The 24,391-nt window shown below is 41.0% G+C and overlaps 1 protein-coding gene across 1 annotated transcript; it reads right to left on the reverse strand.

Moving 5' to 3' along the window:
- Positions 1–12,518: 12,518 nt before the first annotated feature.
- LOC122330657 lies at positions 12,519–23,145 on the reverse strand. Its single transcript, XM_043227882.1, is given in 8 exon segments — positions 12,519–13,650; positions 13,653–14,006; positions 14,086–14,760; positions 18,302–18,323; positions 18,453–20,662; positions 20,665–21,105; positions 22,325–22,425; positions 22,904–23,145. Coding segments are annotated over 8 exon segments (4,515 nt in total). The 5' UTR covers positions 22,945–23,145; the 3' UTR covers positions 12,519–12,979.
- Between the last annotated feature and the right edge of the window lie 1,246 nt (positions 23,146–24,391).

Raw genomic sequence — 24,391 nt, forward strand, 5'->3', positions numbered from 1 at the left:
GTGCCGTTATTAAATATAGCGTCGTTTATTGTGCTAAAAATACTTTAAATGTTTCAAAAGTTAAATCACGTGCATTTGCTAATATTATGTCGTGCATCCCACAAGCTTGCAGCGTTCATACACATTAACTGATATTCCTATCATTCTACTGTTTTTCAATATATAAAAAAATGCACTTTCATCTCCCAGCCGCTAGATGGCGATCATACTGAGACAGGGAAACGCGGAAGTACATGTTAGTAAAGATCACGGCTTAGTTTTTACATATGAGAGAGAGAAGAGCAGCGATTCTGCGTTTTAATGTTTAGGGTGATATCAGGCAAAATGGGCCATTTAAGGTTAAGCGTCTTCTCTCTTTAAACGTTAACAGCCAATGACTGCAAAGAACTTCAAACTGTTGTAACACCTATGCATCTGAATAACACTTGGATGCTAAACAGATCAAGGATCGGGAAAGTTCCTGTCCTGGGCTAAGTTCCTGTTCTACATTCGCATACTTTGTTTCACTGGTCTCCACCTCTGTGTACTCCTCCCCTTGAAACATATAAACTTCAACCTCTTGGCGATTGCTTGACGATTTTCTTAAAGATTTCTTGAAGACTTCTTGCAGATGACTACAGCAACGAAATAAAACGAACTGCTTTACCAAGAATCTCTCCTGGTCTCTTCTTAAAAAGAAGCTAAAAAGTTCCCAACACAGTACTTGACATTTAGCAAATTCACTTATAGATTTAAAATGAGTGAAAATTAAAAATCTTTGACATTCTTTGAATTTATGACTAAGTGCAGGTCTGTAGGTCTCGTGAAAGTGTTACCCTGGAAGACTTAGGAGTAAAAGGATCCTAGTCCACACTCTATTTCGTTGAGTTTTTATCTTACACTATTGTATGATGTAGGAGTATGATATACTTCAAGGAAGAGTAGCGTGGGCTTCAGGTCGGGTGTCAACACGCTGGTTTCCTGAAGTGTAAATGTGAAGTCAAATGTTAGTTTAAACTTATGTTCCCACCGTCCTTAAACCTAACAGTGTAGGTGAGACACCCTAGTCCAAGGCAAAATAAGATGAAAGGACTCTTGTCTTGTAAGCTGAGCTCAATAGAATAAAAGTAGTAAAAGAAGAAAATAAAAAAGTACTTTCTCTTAACTTTGGTAAACTTCCAAATGTCAAACACAGATTGTATATCACCTCAAATACAGATTTTACCAAGTTATTTTCAATATCAGAACAAACCAATTAAATTTTACAAACAGCCGTGAATCTCTCTAATGAAACGGAAATCTGATATATGACCCTGTAAGTTAAATTCCTTCAATTTCAAGTGATTTCCTTAAAAGAGCTAAATAAATCTTGACTCAATTCAACAGTCTGAACAACTCTTGTGAATCAACCAATGATTCGGTTCTCACACCAACCCAACTCAGCGTCGCCTTTAAGAAAAAAAAACACAGGCCCTTTTCTGGAACAAAATGGCGCCGCTCAGCCACAGCACGTGCTGATTCGGTGTTTCTCAAATACTAAGTGAATGAAACTAGGTGTAACACTCATTTCCAGTTCATGTTCACAGTCTCGCGCACTTGCAAGTGCACTTGAATGACGTACAGCAAGAAATTAATGCCTCCCTCGCAAAGCACACAGCTCACAAAAACTCTCCAAGAGCGCATACGCAGCTCGAATGACGCAAAACAACCGCGTTAAAGCAAGCTCTGTGTCACGTGCTGTCCGCCAGGCTCTCGCGCCTCTACTCTATTCGAACTTTTGGATCAAGACTCACGCGATTTCTGGTCTTCTCAGTCTCACACGACGGCGTTACATCTCACTTAACTCACGAACCGAATTAACTTGAGTATCACAATCGCTACTATACAGTGCCACGAAAAAGTTTCCCTCAGACAGAAGTCATGGCGGAGCTCTCGCTCTACTTTATCTCCCCGCGAACATACTGAAAGCGGGCGACCTGTCAAAATAAAAAGTCCCATAAAATACCTCTGTTACATCAGCAAGGGCTTGTTACATTGAATTAAATTAATTTTCTAATTACTCTTTATGGTTTTAGGGCTAATAAATGCAATTCTAGTATTTAGTATTAAAAGGTGAAAAGCTCTGTCTATTTTACTGGACTTATATTTTTAAAATTAAGTTCTGAAGGATCATGTGACACTGAAAACCAGATTAATGATAGCTGAAAACAAAGCTTTGATTACAGAAAAAACTACAGGTGAAATAACTCACATTTTGATACGAAAGCCTTCTTAAAACACCTTTAATAAAGAAGCACGTCACAGAATCGCGCTGAAAGTGCGTATGATTTAAGGAGTTTTCTACATCTCTGTCTACTTACTTCAGACATGTAGAAATCTTCCTCTTTACAGAGCTCATTTTATCACTCCTGAAAAAGCAAATGATTAATATTTGTTTGCCAAGGAAGACCAGAATACATTTGAACACGATTCGTTTAATTTTCTGCCTTTGCCACCGGTGCAGTGTGTATTTTATTGATGACCATATGTAAACCGGTGTTGTCTGCGTTGTGTAGTTTTTTTTTCTTTTAGAGTAACCAGACGGACATCAGGTGACGATTCGACTCTTCTTTACTGAACAATGACATAAATACACAGTATTAGTGTGTTTTCGCCCTTCGCTTTTCCTCTCTCTTACACAGGCAGTGCAGAAAGGGGTAAATCTTATAAAACTTTTATGCAAAATTAATTCAACGTGACAAAACAGCATACCTGAACAATGACATAAATACACAGGATTACAGTGTGTTTCGCCCTTTCGCTTTTCCTGTTAAATGTACAGTACATAGTGCAACGCAATTAGCACGTCGTAAAGTGCATCGGTGAGATATAAAACTGATCAATGTGTGAAAATGCAGAAATAATTGAATATACATGTAAAATCAGGTCACAGATATCATTTAACCAGAGTATAAAACAGTAAAAGTGATTTTTAAAGCAAAGATTAATTAGGATTAATTGGAGCTCATTAGAAACCCACCTCTCCCTTACACAGGCAGTGCAGAAAGGGAAGAGGAGTGGCTAAGACAGGAAATTTAGAACACGCTGCTGTTGGAAATTTAAAGGGCCAGATGCACACCCACTAACATACATCAGGTATACATTGAACGTTTTTTTCCTCCTTTGTGTAATTCTATATATATAAAATAAACAACTTTCTATACCTGTTACACTCCACCCCCTAGAATTACACAAAATTCATAGAACATGAAAAACTGGTCATAAGAATTACTTGGTCCACACTCCAAACAGTCAGTGAGGACAGTCAGCAACAAATGCTACCCAATGAAAGGATAAAATGTTCTGAAATTGGCCAAATTTCATTACATTCTTTAGACTTAATCAAGGTGCCCATTACACCGTGCATACTTAGACCACATACTTAAGGCAAGTTGTATTTGGAAAAAAAATCAAAGCAAGTTTCAAAACTGCAAGTACTCCTTCAAAGTTTAAACTTAAACATGAATTACTGCTGATCCAGAATCTAAACCTAACAGGGTTTCAAGCTGAACCATGGATTCAAGAAGTCTACGTACTGGTCTGATAACTCTCCCAAATCTGGTAGAGTAACAATCATCTTGATTCAAGGTAGATACAGGACCTTGCGTAGGAAGTACACAGCCATAGACAGGATTAGGGGAGAAGGCTCAACACCAGCACCAGCCACAGTATCCACAGTACTGTCATCAGTCACTGGTAGAGAGAGATGAGAATTTGACTCCTGCTGGCAGGAGCAACTGAGAATGCACCCATGAAGCGGTGCGGTCATCATCACATGTAGCAACATTGGAGATGTTAGACATGGAGTCTGCTTGTGAGAGAGGTCTGCAGTCTCATTCTGCTCATCATCTGCAGGCATAATCACAGCAACGTATGATGAAGCATCACTGTGGGACTGGGCAACTAGACCACCATCAGAGCGAGTTGGGACAGACTGTGAAGGGACACTGCAGGTAGGTGTTCCGACATCCTCTTGACCAGAACCATCAGAGTCAGTATCAGGCAGCGGGAGGAAGTTAACTTGTAAGAGGAGATTGCGTATGTACTGTTAGCTCTTTACCAGCTCTGTCACGGATCCTATAGACGTGAATGGAAGGCTTTGAGTCAATAACAGTGTATACAACAGGTTCCCATCGGTCAGCAAGTTTCGTTTCCCTCTGCACCCTTTGTTAGCCACTAGCACCCGGTCACCGATGGCTAGAGGAAGGCCTTTAACTCTTTTGTTGTACTGGCTGGACTGATGTTTTTGTTCCTGAACTGAATTCTTCTGTGCCACAGACATGGCAGACTGGAGGTCACTGATAAGTGATGCAACGTACTGGTCATAGTCACAAACTGACTTGTCTACTTGGGACGCTCTGGAAAATTAGGTCAACAGGCAACCGTGGTACACTGCCGAACATTAAGTTAAAAGGGGCAAAGCCCGTTGTCTCGTGTATTGCCACAGTTGTACGCAAATGTCATGGTCTGTACTAACTGTGGCCACTTCTGCTTTGGTCTAGGTGGAAGGGACCTCAGCATGCTACCTAATGTTCGGTTGAATCTTTCAGTACCACCATTCCCCATTGGGTGGTAAGGGGTAGTTCTAGACTTGTCAACACCAACCAGTTCAAGAAGCTCAGCGATCAGCTCACTCTCAAATGAAGCTCCTGGTCAGAATGGATACGTTGGGAAATCCATAGATACAGAAGAAGCCGTCCCATAGTTTCCTAGCCACTGTTTTGGCTGTTTGGTCTCGACATGGAAAAGCATGTGCCAGCTTTGTGAAGTGATCCGTGATTACTAAAACATCCACAGACTTGTTGTGACGATCCTCAGCAGACCAGAAGTCGATGCAAACAAGTTCCAATGGGGCTGTGGTTTTAATACTCTCCAAAGCGGCTCTTGCTGCAGGCTCTGGGGTTTTGCTTAAGACACACCTGGGGCACTTCTTCACATAATCACGCACTTCACGTTCCATATCAAGCCAGAAAAACCGCTGACGGGCCAAAGACAAGGTGCGTGGCTGCCCTTGATGACCAGCCAGGTCATGAATGCCAGAAAGTGCTTGACATCTTAAGGATTCTGGCAAAACAAACTGAAACCTCTTGTGCTTGGTGAGCGGGTCTTTAATGGATCTGTACAAGATTCCATTGAACACTGAAAGTTTATCCCACTGCTTTAGAATCCGCAACACATACATGTTTTCACTGGCGTTCACGTCTTGATGGTCTGCGCTTTTCGGGATTAACGTAATAACTCACTCTGGCAATGACAGGGTCTTTGTGCTGATGTTCTTGTAAGTCGGTTAAGGAGAGAGAATGAAACACTTCTTCATCGCCACTGATTAAAGAGGATAGATGTTCAGTGAGTGACGTTGCTCTACATTCAGTACCCATTTCCCATTCATCACAGGAGGACAGAATTGACGACACATCATCGGGCGGACAATGAAGCATCCAGGCCGATGTCAGGTGGACCTGATTGTAAAGTTTGCGGTTGGCAGGTAAGACGGAACACTTCTTGCACACTCCCATCCTTAACACTGCGTACTTGCCTCAGCATTTCAGAATAGGGCTCAGACAGAAGCCGCTGACTCACTGGCCTGACAAATGGATCCCTACTGAGTGCGTCCGCTACCACGTTGAGTTTCCCAGGAACATATTTGATCTCAAAAAGAATATGGAGCAAGTTTTGAGACCCAGCGCTGCTCACATGCATCCAACTTCGGTTTGGTCATAATGTGTAAAGCGGATTATTATCGGTCCACACTGTGAACTCATGGCCTATAAGCCAGTGACTGAACTTGTCACACACCGCCCACTTAAGAGCTAAGAATTCTAATCGGTGTGCAGGATACTTTCTTTGGCTGCGGTTCAAAGCCTTGCTAGCAAATGCTATCGGTCTTGCCTTGTCTTCACCAGCAGGTATCTGAGAGAGTACAGCACCTAAACCGTCTAAAGAGGCATCGGTACAGAGCATAAATGGACGTTCAAAATCTGGATGAGCCAGCACCACACTGTCAACAAGAGCCCTTTTCAGTTCTTCGAAGGCCACGTCACATTCAGGGGTCCAGTCCTGGGATGTCAACTCCCGAAAAGTGCCTGCTTTTCTATGACTTCTAGCACCTTTCATTGAACGTTTCAGGCCAGCTGTCAGGTTGAATAAGGGTCTGGCAATACGAGAACAACCAGGAATAAAGGCTTGATAGTACAGGACCATACCAAGAAACGATCTGATTTTCTTTTGTGAAGGCGTGATTTCATCCTCCTTCATTAGATCCTCCTTCCGGAAGGCAGAAATGACTTTCACTTTCTCTTCGTCAACTGAGACTCAGTACCATCTATCTCATGGCCTAAAAACTTCACAGATTTCCTTAAAAGTGACACTTCCTTGGAGCTAGCTTCAGGTTGCTGGATCTCAATCTGGTAAACACAATCTCCAAACGCCTCAGTGCCTCCTGTTCAGATGGAGCGAAGACTAACAGGTCATCAAGATAACAGAGAAGACTAGAAAAGTTAAGGTCACCAAAAATACTGAGCATCATGCGCATGAAGGACGCTGGGCTGTTGCAGAGGCCCTGAGGGAGACGATTATACTCATATAACCCCATTGGCGTCGTGAATGCAGTGTATCGGCGATCAGACTCATGAAGAGGGATGTTGTAAAATCCTGAAGTTAAGTCCATGGTGCTGAAAAAGGCATTTCCTCCTAAGGCTGCAAGACAGTCAGCTTGATGTGGTAAAGGGTGGGCGTCTTTAATGGTTTTAGCATTGAGCCAGCGGAAATCAGTACAAACCCTCAGATTGCCGTCTTTTTTCCAGACCATCACTAAAGGCGAAGCATACTCACTGACAGACTTGCTAATTATGCCTTTTTCCTCCATTTCTGACAAAACTTCTCTCAGTTTCTGGTAGTGGGCAGGAGGGATGCGGCGGTAGGGAAGACGGAATGGGTGTTCATCATAAAGATGGATCCTGTGCACGAAATCCTTCGCCTCTCCACAATCCAGCTTATCCTTGGAGAAAACGTCATGGTAAGAAACAATAAGAGCTGCCAATTTTCTCTTCCACATCCCAGAAACTTCACAGTCATCAATGTCAACATCCTTCAAACCATAGTCTCTCAGCAACTGTACAGGGTCAGTGGATAGGGCAGTATCGAGGGAATCTGAATCAAGAACATCATGATGGGTTCTACTCAATCCCTGCATGACAGTCAGATCTTCAACAGCTAGACAGGAAGAAACATCAGCCAGTTTAGAATTACGGCGAAGCGTCACTGGTGTTTGATTAGGGTTAAGTACTTTCATTGGTACCCATCGGTCACCCCACATTGGTGTTACTACTCGTCCGACAAGAATGTTTTTAGGTGCTGAACGTGCAGTGGTTGGCTCAACAATTACAGTGCTTCCTGGAGAAACAGGGACATTTGGTGGCAGTTTCCCCCAAACAAGATACTCGTGCCTGGGTAGTAGAGTGACTGCCTGACAGAGTTTCACAGTACCCAGTTTTTCAGGCTGCTGAGGGCCAGACCATCGGGAGATGCAGCTCAGAAGCTCAAGGAATTGCTCACATTCAGGATTACTGTTACTGCATGAAACCAGTTCCCAGTACTTGTCATGAGATTTCATTTTCTGAATAATGCATTTGATCACGTTGCTTCCAATTATGAATTCATCTCTTTGTCCAGGCACTACAAGAGTTGGAACTACAAACTTAAATCCATAGACTTCAATCTCCAAGTCATTATGTACACTTAGGTTGAATCGTAAGGCCACCACAGCCAACCAGAACGACATTACTTGGAATTGCATGAGGATGTGAAAGAATACCTTCAGCTTGCAGCTTGGCCTCACCCTCTTCACTAAGCGTGCAGGACATACTACCAGAATCCAGTAATCCCTTTAATGTGTAATGGCCACAAACTGTTACAGGAGCGTAAAACAACTCACTCGCCCCATCAACTCTCTGAGATCCCACATATAAAACAGTTTTGTCTTCTGGCAATGACTTGCAGCTGTTTACGAAAACACTTTGCACATCTGCTGCTTCTGTGAGGGAGGTTTTATCAGAACTGCCCATGCTACCCCTCTCATCGCACGGGCCATTTAGTTTAACTGAGCAGTATCAGAGGGGGTCACAGGGCATGCTGCTTTAGGACAGTCACTTTTAAAGTGGCCAGGACTGAGACAGTGACGACATAGCCTGTGACGTCTACAATGAGAGTAAGTAGAGTGTTCCTTGGATCTACAGACCCTACATTCAGAGTGCAAGTTGGTCCTGAAGTCTGCATTTTTGAAGTCTGAAGTTTTGACTGCACGAGCCTGACTAGACGGGGTTAAGGAGGCAGTGCACAATGACAGGACTCGATCCATCATTCCAACCATTTGTTGAATACTGGTGTCCGGAGAGAAAAGGAACAGCATTAGGATTAAGATGACTTGTGGGAGGCAGAGACTGGGCTGGTGTGGAAGCAGGCTGCTGGGGAAAGCTAGACACAGAATTGGGGCACTGATTGCAAGCTGACAAAGACATTGTGTGCTGCATCCTCGATGAGACTCTCTTTACATCCCTCTGATGACTATCCAACCGCTCCTGGACTTCAGCGGCGCCCACTTCTCAGCTGGTTTAAACTGAAAGGACATAGCAAGACTTGGGTCTGGACAATGAGCAATAAACATCATGACAGCTTCTGCAGCAGGATCATCAACACTCTTATTACGTCTGCGCAAGCACTCATCAGCAACATCTATGGCCTTGTTGAGACGTATCCAGTAATCCATGGGCTTTCGTCTGCTCTTGGGACAGTATTATAGAAGTCAGCCATAGGCATATTTGAGTAAGCCAACTCACTGAAGTTACGTTTTAGTATATCAAACATCACATTCGGAAGTTCGCTGGCATTCACTTCAGGGCGGCTTCGTAGTGAGACCTTGACAACATCTCTCGCCTTTCCAGCCAGTCTGCTCATGATGAGATCAGAAACATCAGTTTGCGTTTTGCATGTCATTCTGTTCAAGTAACTGCACATCATATCCTTCCATTCATGGACCGTAAACGAATCACTCTTATCGCCCCTGAATAATGGAGGTGGTGCGGAATCTTGCTGAACTATCACCTTAAGATTAGAGGCTTCCATACACCCACTGGAGTGTTGAGACTGGCAGGAAGGAGTAGGCTGTACTGGGCTGGTGTGGTGTGCAACATTAAGGCTGGCTGATATACTCTCCCCTATTTTCTGAGCCAAATCTGAAATTATACTCCCTAATGCTTCGGGAGAAATTGCACGTTCAGTATCAGAGCGTGTGATCGGGGTGGAGCTAGCTGTGGGGCCTACAGAAGCACCAATTGCAGAATCAACTGTGCGCATACAGTTATGATTAGCAAATGCTCTCCCCCTCCCATAACACTGAGATGTAGCTTCAGACACACTCCCATTGTGATCAATTTTAGGCCCACTGCCCCTGCCCATTTGAAAAGTTACAGTAGATTGCTTCATAGGGCTGAAATCGACATTACTGAAATCCTCAAACATGTCTCAAATGCAAAATGAAAACACAAAAAACATGAAAAATTACCAGGAATGAATATGCTTCAAATAGCAAAACCTAAATTAATTATTAAACATTTGTCATATAAAATCTGGTGAAAATCAAACCAACTCAGGTAACTGATATGAAAGAAAGATCAAAAACACAGGATTCTTGTCTCACTTATTGACTGAAGTATAATATTTTCTTATTCAGAGTGAGTTATGCACAGTTTCACATTAAAACACATCACAAGTTGATTATAAAATACAGTTCAGACAAAGGATACGATGCTCGAAGTCACTGAAGCATGTCGTGCGCCCCAACAAATAGTCTCTGGTCCGTTGAGAAAAGTTGTCGATCAGGAAGTCACTGAAACCCTTTACCGTTCCTCCAAGATGAAACCGAGTGATCCGCGCGAGTCTCGCGCTGTTCATCTCACACGCATGGCGTCTTTATCCGCGAACACTGGACCGTGGCGGCGATGGTGGTGAGAAAGACCGGAAGAGGAGATCGATGAAAGCGGCGAGCCGTCACGCAACCGCGGCGATCTGCGGCGCTGATCTGGGGAATCCGAAATGGTCACGGCACCACTTGTAACCGTGTTGTCTGGGCGTTGTGTAGTTTTTTCTTTAGAGTAACCAGACGGACATCAGGTGACGATTCGACTCTTCTTTTACTGAACAATGACATAAATACACAGTATTAGTGTGTTTTTTCCCTTCGCTTTCCTCTCCCTTACACAGGCAGTGCAGAAAGGGTAAATCTTATAAAACTTTTATATGCAAAATTAATTCAACGTGACAAAACAGCATACCTGAACAATGACATAAATACACAGTATTACAGTGTGTTTTCGCCCTTCGCTTTTCCTGTTAAATGTACAGTACATAGTGCAACGCGAATTAGCACGTCGCGTAAAAAGTGCATCGGTGAGATATAAAACTGATCAATGTGTGAAAATGCAGAAATAATTGAATATACATGTAAAATCAGGTCACAGATATCATTTAACCAGAGTATAAAACAGTAAAAGTGATTTTTAAAAGCAAAGATTAATTAGGATTAATTGGAGCTCATTAGAAACCCACCTCTCCCTTACACAGGCAGTCCAGAAAGGGAAGAGGAGTGGCTAAGACAGGAAATTTAGAACACGCTGCTGTTGGAAATTTAAAGGGCCAGATGCACACCCACTAACATACATCAGGTATACATTGAACGTTTTTTCCTCCTTTGTGTAATTCTATATATATAAAATAAACAACTTTCTATACCTGTTACACATAGATCAGTTCTGGGTGCTTTTGTTCACAGTGCAAACGGGTCAAACTGTTTTGAAATGACTGAGTTCCACAGAGCCGTCTAGAGTCTGATTTGCAAGAGTTTAGTCCCCAGTCCGGCCTCATCTGACCTGAGCCTGCCTTTTTTTTCTTGAGAATGAACGAAATGCTCATTGGGTCAGCAGAGTCAGAAAAAACAGGTGGACAAGAAAAAACAATTCTGTGTTTTAAACACATCCATTCTTAATTAAGAATTAATGTCGAGAAACCATCATTTAGTCTTCCAGAGCCATCGTTTTCCAGAACTGCACTCATCAAGGAGTCTCCACAAGTGCAATGATTCAGGTCTCAGAGAATCCTAAAGATGACTCTCACTCAGGTTTTCGTGAGAAGTTCAAATGTGCATAAAAAACATGACAAAGAAAAGAAGAAAATACAAAAACAGGACATCTGGATCAACGTTCAGCTGAAATTACATTTAGCTGTGTTTGAAATATATTTATTGTAAAATTTCATAATACAGTTTTCTCTATTGCTTGAACACTACGGACACATGCTCAATCTTTTGTTTCTGTACCTTAAAGACAGCGTGAACCAAATCTTAAACAAAAGAGCTGCTTTGCCCTTCAGCTGCAATTCTGCAACACACGAAAATCGATAGAAATAAACATGAATGCATATGTCATTGGAGGAGCTGAAAATAAGACATAAACAATTATTTCTAGACCAAATATTCATGTTTCCTTTAAATTGTAAATCAGCAAGGAGCTATATATTTTACTGCTCCATATAGAAGCAGAAATGTTTATTGACATGGTAAATATGTATGAAAATATGCATGCTTACTAACTGATTTTATCTGGATTCAAACACATCTATTGTTAGAAGAGCACCTCATGAAATTTGTATATTTATTAAAGACTAATCATTTCTGTGTCGCATCTCCTTTACTATAAGTCCTTTACTGTAAATGTGGAATCAAACACGAAGGTGTTATTTATAAGTGTTTTTACCTGCATGCAACCTTCTCAGAGTGATACGATTTATAAAATAATTACAACTTTTTAAAACTTTTGGCTCAGTTTTTGCACACAAAACCTTTACTTGGCACTCAAACGCCAGAAACACACACCAAATCTGCAAAACCATACACCTTTGAGTTCAACTTCCTGGGCGCTTTTTGCAAACACAACAAACTGTTCTCTGTGTAACACACAAAAATCTAACAAAGTATCTTTTGAAAACACACACCCAGTTGAACGCCCACACTAACTCCTCACATGTGCAAACACTGTATTCTTTACTTACTGTATTTTTTGACTGCTAACATGAAGCTACATGTTCAAATCTGTTCACACACTCAGTGATACAGAAGTCTATGCAGAACGTCATTTTTATTGCTTTCAGACAAAATGCACGCAATGACCCACCTCTTCTCAAAATTCACCAAACACTTTTGTCTTTTATACTCTACACCCTGAAAAACTTTTTCAAACACATTCACATCAGAACGATGGCAAACTGTCCATTTCTGCAGGGAATTATAATGAAATCTAAAATCTAAGCAGAATATTTACAGTTTTTGCCTATTGCTTGAACGCTTTTTGCAGAACTTGGGCTCATTGCGTCAAGACATTTCACACAAGACAATTTTCCCAAATGTAGTGATTAGATTTTTATCGGTAAGGAGAACGCAAAGACAAAAGAAACTGGTTGGAAGAATATATTTATTGATGATTTTGCATTTTTTGTGCAGTGGATTGAAAAAGAAAGGGAAAAGGTCTTCATTTGATAGAAATAACATCCAAAACCTAAATGAGGAAAACCAATACTTAACTGAAATAGCTACAAAATGAATAAAATTAAACAATAAATCTTCAGGTATAGATGGTATAACTACAGAATATATAAATGCTTATATAATGCATTTATATAATGAATTCAGAAAGTGAGTATATCATCTTCAATGAAAACAGGACTAATAAATTTGCTATCTAAACCCAAAAAACAATTGCTATCATCCGGTAACTAGATTACATTCAGATTAAAAGTTCCTTGCCTTGAACTTCCTCTGAGTAGATTCAGTACAACACACGTGTAACATTTACAATTAGTCATCGATACAAAGAAAGGATCTTCGTATCTTTACGGTCTCGTTTTAAACACGATGTCACTGAACCGAACACATGGAACGTCTGGCAAATATTCCTGAAACTCCAAGTATCGTGATTATAATTTGAAATGTCGGTACCAAACGGAATTCTGTCACATTATTAATTATCAAGTGTTGTATCATATTCCTTATGATGTGCTTCATAATACCCCTTTTGTTATTCAGCATCAGTGTTTGGTTACTTTGCATATATCTTTCCATCATGGCGCGGAACTCAGGGTCTCTGTCCAGTTTATCCCCTATCTCCATGATTACTCTCTGAAGAGCTGCTATTTGTTCATTTTTTGTCATCAAATGCTCAGCTTCAAACCGAACCTCTTCTGCAAAGCCTAAATGTTGAAATTTCTCATCTAATTTCAGCGTCTGAATGAGCTTCTCTGTTCCCTCAAACTGATCGTTGGTAAAGTGTCCGCCATTTACTTCGACCATTTGCTCAATTTTACTGATTAGATCTTTGAACTGTGGGAAACTGGCAGACTTGTTATCCAGAAAGAAGAACTGGTTTCTACAACCATCGACAAGTGCTTTAACATCCGAATCACCGTTCTCTAGATACTGTTCGATAGTTTGATTTTCCTCCTCTAACTGATCTTTGTGAGTGAAGAGGATCATGACGTATTTCTCTATCTTTTCCCCAAACACTTCTTTGAGCTCCTGTACTGTATTTTCTCTTCCTCAGTGAAGCGACCCACTCTAATCACAATAATAAAAGCGTGCGGTCCAGGAAGCGAGTATATTAGGCATTTCGCTATTTCAGTAATAACCTCCTCTTTACTGAGTTTATTATCATAAAGTCCAGGCGTGTCGATCACAGAGATCGTTTTACCAAACCTCACTGTAGTTTCTGCCTGACACTGTTTTGTTACAGAGCTGGATCCGGCTGAACATTTGAACAGGTTTCTGCCGATGATGGTGTTTGCAGTGGCACTTTTCCCAGATCCGGTTTTCCCCAGCAGAACCAGCCTGATCTGGTCTTTACTCTCATCAGGCTTCTCTTGATCTTCAGCTGGAGACTCTCCAAATACTACAAAGGAAATATCAGATCAATAACAGAACAATCCCAGAACATGTTTGTGTTATTAAAGTCAATGGTAAAAACTTACAAAGTAGATCAGGAGTGTTCGCGCTTGCTTTCTTGTTCGTTGGTTCCATCTCAAATCTCCTACCATTTCTAATCATCATGTCTTCAATCTTTCGCATCAGTTCTTCTACTTGAACACTTGATCTGCTCTTGTTATTGAAGCAGTGAAACTTTCCTCCAGATTCAGTGACCAGTCGCTGGAGATCTGCACGATCGCTCTGTTTTAGAAGCTCATCGATGTTCTGATCCAGCTCCTCCAGTTCATCTCCACATGTGAACAGGATCATGATGTATTTCTGCACTTCACGACCGAGTAAACACTTAATATAATCCAGCATCTCTTCCTCATTTTCCACATTTGCCATCACAGGAACAACCAGCAGGACCACACTAAGACCTGATGAACATCGAGAGACCAGCTGCTCTTTCAGTTCCTCCAGCTTCTCTTTATTCAGATCTGGATCCAGTAGATCTGGACAATCAATCACAGAAACCTGCTTCCCACCGATCTGAGTTTGACCCCCACACACTTCATCAAACTCTTTTTCAGCTTCATGCTTTTTTTGTTTTATCTTGACTTTAAATATCTTTTCCCCCAGTATGGTGTTTCCAGATGAGCTTTTCCCAGAGCCATTTCTTCCCATCAGAAGAACGTGGATCACTGGATCATCTGGACCGGAGCTGATCGCTGACATCCCTTAGAAAAGAAAGAAAGAAAGGATCTCACACTTCTCAAATGATCATTCTTACAGTAGGCAAAGTATAACAAAAAATCTGTTCTTCAGAGTCATAGGCTTATGATCAGGGTTAGGTGCTTCTACACCCTTGTTCATCAGCTATTATTTTCCTCTGAATTTAGGAATAAGTCATGGTCAGGGTTAGGTTTAGGGGTAGGGATTGGGTTATGTCTATATTTTTGCTGTTTTGGGTCGCCACTGACTCCCACAGTATTGTTTTTCCTAAAATGGAAGTCAATGGTGACCCAAAACAGTCTAGTTACAAACTTTCTTCAATCATTTTTATTTATATAGCTTTTTAACAACAACACAGGTTGCATCAAAGCACATTCTTCAAAATATCTTCTTTTGTGTTCTGCAGAACAAAGAAATTAATATTGGTGTGCAACTACTTGTGAGTGAATTTTCATTTTTGGGTGAACTATTCTATAAATTATAGAATGTTTGAAAATGATTTTGCACTCAGTATTTCCAGGGAAGACTGGAAATCAATCTGGGAGCATGCTAAAGAACACTGCAAACCTGAATGTTATCTTTACTTAAACAATCAAGTAATGTTGACTGAACGTTACTTAAAATATTGCATTTATTCAACTCAAATTTACAATCAAATTGCATAAACCTACAATTTCAAGTGTGGAGAGCTCAAAATCATAAGTAATGCTTTAAAAAAAAAGATAATTTCCCAAATGTAGTCTTCTTGACTGTTAATATAGACACCTGATGTTCTAATGTAATCATTATTTTACCTGAATCGATGAACTCATTTAAAACCTAATCTCTGAGTTAATTTATTTTATTGATTACAACAGCCTTGTGATTCCAGCTAAATATTCTGTATTTACTATAAATGTTAAAAGGATTTCTTACAAGATGTTTAAGCAAAAGAAAAGTATTTCTTTTAGGCACAGACATGAAGAATCAGTGTGTATGAATCTCAACCATGTTTAGATACACAGATCAACTCTGAACATCACAAAACAAGCTACTAAAATAAATTGTTATTTTTATACTAGATTTTTTAATTAAATTAAAAGGTTGACATTTGGGGACACTTAACTTCTAGTGATTTAACGTCGAATTGATTACAGAGACCGTCTCTGCATTTAATAAGAAATTGGTCACTCTCGTCATTATACATCCCTGTCATTGTATTCTTCTACGTTACACTGTTCAGTGCTTTGATGCAACCTGTGTTGTTAAAAGCGCTATATATATAAAAATGATTGATTGATTGATTTCAGTGTTAAACATTTCAGAGTTGATTTCAACACCCAAAGAGTAAATTATGTTTTGGGTTGCTCAAACACAGAGACTAAAACACACGCATTCACATTATTTTTGTGTGTAATATTTCTTTAATCTTGCTGTGCTTTGGAGGAGCACCTCAACAACAATCAATGACCCTAACCAATTCTACATCACCTTGAACAAACATCTCATCCCATACCAGGCAAACTTTTTTAATACACACTTTGTGTTCAGTTTCTGCTATGCTAGTGCATTTGTGAACTTTTACACATTCCTGCAGACAACATTGTATGACATTTGCTGTAGGAAAAATTAAGGAATCTCCCAGCGTTAGAAATTTGAGAGCCAGAACTGCTCAACCTTAACACAAAGTATTTAAATTTTATAAGCCATTTGATATTGAAAAGTTCATACAGTTTTTGGAATGAAAGTTTGTGTACCTTAAAAACTTAAAATTGCACTAATAAACAAGTTAATAGAAATTATCTGTAGTTTATTTAAAATATTTGTAGATCTTTTGAGACTAATTGTAACCACCTAAAACATGCAACGATTTCCCCTTTTTACTGTTATTTTAATATTTAATATATATTAGAACTAAATCAAAAGTGTTAATGTAACTCTGGAGAGTGTGGAGCTACATTAACTGAAAAACTGTTGGTGCTCTGGAAATACGGGGTAAGGGGCCCATTGTTAAGGGCTGTCCAGTCCCTGTATGATCGGAGCAGGAGCTGGCATTAAGTCAGACTTGTTCCCAGTGCATGTTGGACATGCAGGGCTGCCCTTTGTCACCGGTCATATTCATTATTTTTATGGACAAGATTTCTAGGCGCAGCCTGGGGCCGAGGAGAGGATCTGGTTTAATGACCACAGGATATCGTCTCTGCTTTTTGCGGATGATGTTGTCCTGTTTGCGCATCTTGCCAAGACCTACAGTGTGCGCTTGGCATGTTTAAAGCTGAGTGTGAAGCAGCTGGAAAGAGAATCAGCACCTCTAAGTCTGAGGCCATGGTTCTCAGTCGGACAAGGGTGGCTTGCCCCCTTCAGGTTGGTGGGGAGTTCCTGCCTCAGGTGGAGGAGTTTAAGTATCTTGGGGTTGTGTTCACAAGTGAGGAGGATGGAACAGAGATCAACAGTTGGATCGGTGCAGCTTCTGCAGTAATGCGGTCGCTGTATCGGTCTGTCATGGTGAAGAAGGAGCTGAGCTGCAAGGCAAAGCTCTCGATTTACCGTCAATCTTCGCCTCCTACTCTCACCTATGGTCACGGGCTTTGGGTCATGACCAAAGGATGAGATCGGATACAAGCGGCCTAAATGAGTTTCCTCCGTGGGGTGGCTGGGCGCTCCCTTAGAGATAGGGTGAGGAGTTCAGTCACTTGGGAGGAGCTCGAGTAGACCCGCTGCTCCTCCACATCGAGAGAGACCAGCTGAGGTGGTTCCAGATGCTTCCTGGATCTTCCCAATGGAGGTGTTCCAGGCATGTCCCACCGGGGGAGGCCCGGGGAAGACCTAGGACACGCTGGAGGGATTATATCTCTCGGCTGGCTGGGGAGCGGAGGAAGTGTCTGGGGAGAGGGAAGTCTGGGCGTCCCTGCTTAGACTGTTCCCCCCATAACCTGGCCCCAGATAAGCGGTAGTAAATGGATGGATGGATCATAATTTAGAACTGTTGCTATTGTTTGCCAAGTTGCATACGTAGGAGCAGGAGTGCAGAATACCGCCCCCCATGCTATGCAGTAGATAGCATTAATGTTTTATGTGATTATTTCAGTGATCTGACTCAGTGATATATTCAGTGACAAGTCCTGACTGGAAAAGTGGAGCTGGGGATGGAGAGGTTTGATTAGTTCCTGAGCAAAGTGATAGTTGCTGAATAATGACCAAAGGGATCTTATGAGGAGGATTATGATCGTTGTGGTGATAGGTAGACGTTGATCAGTGTCAGCTGACACAAACTTGACTAACGTGACCAGCCAGAATTACTGTTACGCTCCATACGCTTTTCTTTTATTGCGCAGATAAATATTATATTGTCATTGCATAGTTTGGTCAACAATGAAAACACTGTCTGTTCACCCCCTCTTCCCAGTATCCATTGTTGAACTGGTGAATGACATTCCCATTCCTACATAATCCTGTTACTTTACCAGTTTACCGTTGTCATATGACATAAAAATAACACACTAACTGCTACATATATTTAAAGCATTTATCAGGTGTAGACTTGAGTGATATAGATATATGACTCACCTGCACTGCTCCTCATACTTCCCTGAAAAAAAGAGCATTTTATTAAAAACTAGCAATGAGAGAAGTTATGCTTAAAGTAAAGTGCAAAGTATCCAAGTCTAAAAAAGCTGCACAAACTTCCAGTTATTTAATAAATGCATTCCTTCATTACCCCTGTCTTGACTCTGATCACGTCACTCGCTCTGGTGTAGTTGAGTTTCCCCACTGCAGCACATTTGATCTCATACTCTGTTTCTTCTCCCAGATCAGACAGAGTAACTGTGTCTTGGTCCTTCAGCACAGCTTCAAATCTCCAGACTGTGTCCTGCTTCATTTTATACAGTAATCTGAGCTCCACTGTATCAGGACATGATGGAGGAACCACCTTTAGAACCACACTCTGACCTTTGACCTCTCCAGCGATTGGGCAGACTGGTGTGGATGGAGGACTAAAGCAAACAGCATCACCACATCCACGTTCATACAGCAGAACACAGGAACCAGGATGATTTTTGTGGTCTTTTGAGGAAACAATAAATTTAGTGTGCTGACTGTCGTGTGACGTCATCAGCTCCTTAAACATGATTACATGTTCTCTCATTTTCTCTCTAATGTTTCCGGTGAGCCACGTCTGTACTCGAGGTGACGTTCCTGGATTCTTCTTTCCGGACGCTGTTTGAGTTTTCAGGTAATGTCCTTGTTCAGAAAGCAGCTTTTCTGGCTGTTCGAGGGAACTAAACATGTAGCAAACCACATTCTCCACTGTAATATCTGACAAAACTGGGTCTAAGCTTGTGTTCACTTCAGCTCCAATGGCCAATAATTGTTGAAGAAACTCATCAACTGTGCTTAATTCATTTTCTTTCTCCCTGATCCACTCCTTTAGATCCTGTGTGTTAAATGGTGACTCTTCATGAGTTTGTAGAAGATTGGTCAAGGCACAAGTCTCTTCTTCACAGGCTTGAACTGACTGGATCAGTGACCGACTCTTATCGCCAAACTCTTGCCTGTAGATTTGGCAGAATCGTTTCATATCTTCGATCTTCTTGTGAAATGTGCTAAATGTGTTTGTCCTGGTGTCTTTCAATAGTTCACTGCACTTGTTTTCAGTGAAGCTCAGATTAGCAATAACTCTGTCTAATTCCGTGATGAGCTTCTTCTCAATTATCCTTAAGCGAATAACATCACTGTAGGTGGTGTAGTTGAGTTTCCCCACCGCTGCACATTTGATCTCATATTCCATTTCTTCTCCCAGATCAGACAGAGTAACTGTGTCTTGGTTCTTCAGCACAGCTTCAAATCTCCAGACTGTGTCCTGCTTTACTTTATACAGTAATCTGAGCTCCACTGTATCAGGACATGATGGAGGAACCACCTTCAGAACCACACTCTGACCTTTGACCTCTTCAGCGATTGGACAGACTGGTGTGGATGGAGGACTAAAGCAAACAGCGTCTCCACTTCCATCTTCGTACACCAGAACACAGGAACCAGGATTGCTCTTCATTTCTTTTGAGGACACAATAAACTTGACTGGTTTACAATCTTTTGAGTTCTTCAGGCTTTTAAATATCTCCAAGTTTCTCCTCATGGTCTTTTGGATATCAGCAGTGAGCCAAGACTTCTGCTTGACATTAGAGCTTATCTTATCAGTTTCTCTTTGCTTTGAAGAACTCAAAAAGGCAGTTTGTTGCAAAAGAAGCACATCTGAGCAGTCCAGCGACGTGAATGTGTAACTGACCAGATTTCCATCTTCTAGATCCATCAAGATGACATCTATGTTGAGTTCCACCTGAGCACCATATTCGTTCAGCCGTCTGAGGAGCGTTTTAATGATCTTAGACTCTTTTTCTCTTTCTTTCAGCCATTCTGTGAGGTCACTTTCACAGAATGGAGAGTCATTATGTTCCTGCAGAAGATTATTTAGCTCAGTTTCCTTTTTCTTCCCCTTACGAATGTTTGGCAGCAGAATCCCGAGATTCTCCATGAGTCTCAGCTTGTACATGTAGCAGTTTCGCTTCATTTGTAGAATTTTATCATAAAACGCAGTAAAAGCCACAGCAGGAGAGTCTTCCAGAAGATCACTGCATCTCATCTCAGCTGTATATAAACTCTCCACCACTGACTCAGTTCCTTGGATTACATCCATGCTGATGTCTTTCTGAAGTTTTGAAGCTTTCGGGTAAAGTTTGTGCAGAGGGTACAGCCAAACTCTCAGTGGACCCGGCTTTTGGTTTTCATTCAGCAGTTTCGGAAGATCAGCAAAAGTCTTCATCGCATCTTCAAAAGTGGTTGGGTTAGACGGCAGCTGGAAGTCACCGTAAAAAGTACAAGTAAAGTCTTTGACTTCAGTTTTCTCCTTGTCATTCATATTCAGGTCAGCTTTCCCTGTAATGAAATGGTATTCAGTTTCTCTAGAGCCACTTTCAGTGGTCTTTTGTCCTCATCTGAAGAAACTTTTCTGTCAAACACAAAGCAAGCATCAGCTCCATACAATATTCCTGTCACTACGTGTGTGGCGACATCATCAGGAATATCCTTAGTCGGTAACTGATTGACGGCCAGTTCTTCAAACTCGCTGGTTGAATGATAATGTAGCACCAGTCTCTGCTGTTTGAAAGATGTCTTGGTGTCTTTGAAATACTTTGCTGCTCCGTTAACCTCGACGAGTCCACCTAAGACACTCAGGTTAAGTCCACCGTTAATATTTAGTAAGTTAGATTTGTCTGTAATGGTGTCTGAAGCTTTGACTTTGAAATGTGTATTTATCCGATGACAGGAGCAAGTATTCTTGGCTAGCTCTTCTTTCTTCCACGGTCTGATTCCTGTGGGGAAAAAAAGAGTTTTAACTCACTTTAACACACTTTAGAATAATGTTCTGTTGTTATAGCTTATAACTTAATAATGTTACATAATAGAAGCAAGACTAACAAAGCAGTAGAAAACGTAAGACAAAGGTAGTTACTAATTAGATTTTTGACAATTATTAAGTAAAAATGTACTCGTTGAGAAATACTTGCAAACTATGACAAATTAATAAAGAATAACCGGTTAATTATGAAGACAGAAATGTTTGTAACTTAAAAACATTAAATCAGAGCACTATAAACAGGAAGTGTCGTCTTTTTTACTTAAGGTTTCTAAAGAAAGCCCACAGAATGAGGCTCTTCCCCAAACTCTCACTCAAGATTTGATTACTTTAATTCTGAAGCCTAAAACAAAAGATTTAATTTTAATTAACAATTGGCGTCCTGTTTCTCTCCTTAGCGATTATAAAATGTTAAAAGGTGTGTTTTTTTCCACCCGCAGCTACTTTGGATTGAACCGTCTGTTATCAACCACAAAGTTATCAGTCTGGTGATTCTCTTTGCTCTTTACAGATGAACCGGCCAGCTTCTTTAATATACAAAAACTTGAAATGAACAAAGATTTTATTACTAACCTATTATTACTGATTTCTAAATGTCATATTCACTGCAATAAATTCTTTCATCAAAACCATTATTTATAGCTTTAAAAAAAAGAGATTCAACAGTATATCCAAATCTTAAAGCTCATAAAACAGTTATAATGTATTGAATATTTTATAATATTACCTCTTTGTATAAGCACAAGGTACCATTTTAATTTCAAGAACTTTGGCCAAGATTACTTACGTCACCGCCTTCTCACTTATTTTATGAATTAGAGAAATGTATTACACTCCAATCAATGCTCAGACAATCTAACATAAGTATACGCAGGTTTTGTTTTATCAATGATGACCGCTTCATACGCTAATGTTGTTATTCAGAGAGTGTGATTCTTTATAAATTGCTCATAGTTTCTCAAGTTGTTCTAAATTAGTATATTTTTATTAAATACTTATCAAACAAGGAACTACCTTTGTCTTAAAAACGCAACTTACTGCTTAGTTAACCTTCTCTATTAGTTAAAAGTCTATGTAGTACTACTTAGTACAAATTTATCTGTTTTGACATATCCCTTATCCATTTGAAAGTGTCTTTTATTGGGGTTATCTCTCTGTAAAACCTGTTTGAGTACCTGCTATGGTCTTTTCTGTTCTGCAGTCATACAGCATGCCGAGCTGGAAGGGTCTCCCAAGGGCAGCCATTTCTATCACATTCACTCCCACTGAATCCATGCTGAGAAAAAGGGGAGGAAAACTGGTTACGAAGACCGCGGTATCAGGCTCTGTAAGGTAGTGTTGTAATGCATACAGGATATGTGGAAATATATATAAATATTGGGTGTGTTCGGGTTATGGCTCGCTGCCATGAAGGGTTTATGTTGTACTTACCAAACGACTGAACAAAGACCGATACGAAAAAGGAGACAGAGACTAACCTGCAGCTGCTAAGATAGTTAATGAGCATGGGATGTTATACATGTTATGCTTAAAAGTGCTGCATGATCAATAATCACAAAACACACACACACCCGTACCAAGTGTGCCTTAAACTTCCCTTAAAGTGACGTAACATCTGCAAAATGAACGCACTATAGGGTTTAAATACTTTTCTATTTCGTAATGATTTTGCAGACACGTCACAAACCTGTTTTTGCTTCGCTCTTATGGGTGAAGGGCAGAACGACGTGAAGAAAAGAAAAAGAATTGCTCACTGGTACGACAAGAGCTCCTCGACGAAATCCAGAACAGCCATCGGTTATTACTTTATGTTATATTTCAGATCCAGTGTGTTGTTGTTTGCGCCGTTTTTGCAGCTTCGAGCGATTTATACAGTTTTTCTCCGGAAATCATCTCATTATAACAAAGTGTTGACGCAAAGCAAGCACGTACAGTATATCTACATCGTGTGTTTTCTGCTAGATGTACTTCACCTAAATATACAAATAAACGTCATACTTACTTGGAAGCACTGGGTCTGAGGCTGGGCTTCAACAAAATACCGGAAAATAGTGAACTTTCGCTTCGAGCAGTCACGTGACGCCGCGGGTTTATAACGCTGTTCAATTCTTCTATAAGAACCCTTTAAAATATACAAATATACTATCCGTATTTAATATAGCCTATGACCTATTCATATATTAATCCTATTAGAAAATCATAAATTGACATAAGTCTACCCCATACAAAAAAAAAAAAAAAAAAATATATATATATATATATATATATATATATATATATATATATATATATATATATATATATATATATATATATATATATATATATATTGTGACAGGTCCCGATCTACCATCAGCGTTGCCCTGGGAATAAACCACGAGCACCTGGAAAAGCCACTGATCACCGGACTCGCCGCACCTGGAGCTCGTTTGCCGGTGGCCAGATAAGCCACGTCAGGCTCACACTCCGGTGAGCTACCACACTCCTACATGCTGTCTCTGACTGTTATCTCTTTTGTATCTTCTAGAAGCCAGTCCTTGAACCGCGACACGGAGCTAATTCCCCAAGATTCACCGTTGCCGTACTCACCGACTGCACCCTGAGCACCGAGCACCCAGAAGATAACGCCACTGACAGCGATTGTGCACCGGCTCACCATTCACGTATCACATATTGTTAAATAAACGTGCCCTCCGGGGTTCAAACGCCTCTGTTTGTGCTGTGCTTCATCCGCCCCGTGACAAGTGGTGGAGAATGCCGGCATGTTGAAGCACTCACAAACACGCGAAACAAAGAGAAGAAAGCGAAACTTTACGTCGCGGACGCCATTTTGTTTAAAGGGCACCTACCTCGACTCATCTTTTTTTTCTTCTCTTTGTCCCCTCCAGCTAAGAGCTCGCGACCCGGCCAGGAGATGGAGGAGCTGCTACAGCAACTCACGGAGGTGTCCCTTCGACAGCAGCAGATTGTGGAACACCTGGCGAACCGACAAGGGCAGCTCGAGCAGGAGTTCGCTGCCCAGAGTGCTGCCGCTCGACCGCGCCCCGCCGTGCCCGATCCCCGCGTTCAAGCAGCGCAACTCCTCCCGAAAATGACCAGCCATGACGACCCAGAGATTTTTATACAGATGTTTGAGAATGTCGCCGTCACGGAAGGATGGGATCGCCGAGATTGGGCACGCGCGCTGGCCCCGCTGCTAACTGGAGAAGCGCAGCGCAGCTTCTACGCCATGCCGGCCGACC

Source organism: Puntigrus tetrazona, chromosome 3 (genome assembly GCF_018831695.1).
Source record: "Puntigrus tetrazona isolate hp1 chromosome 3, ASM1883169v1, whole genome shotgun sequence".
Lineage (NCBI taxonomy): Eukaryota > Metazoa > Chordata > Actinopteri > Cypriniformes > Cyprinidae > Puntigrus > Puntigrus tetrazona.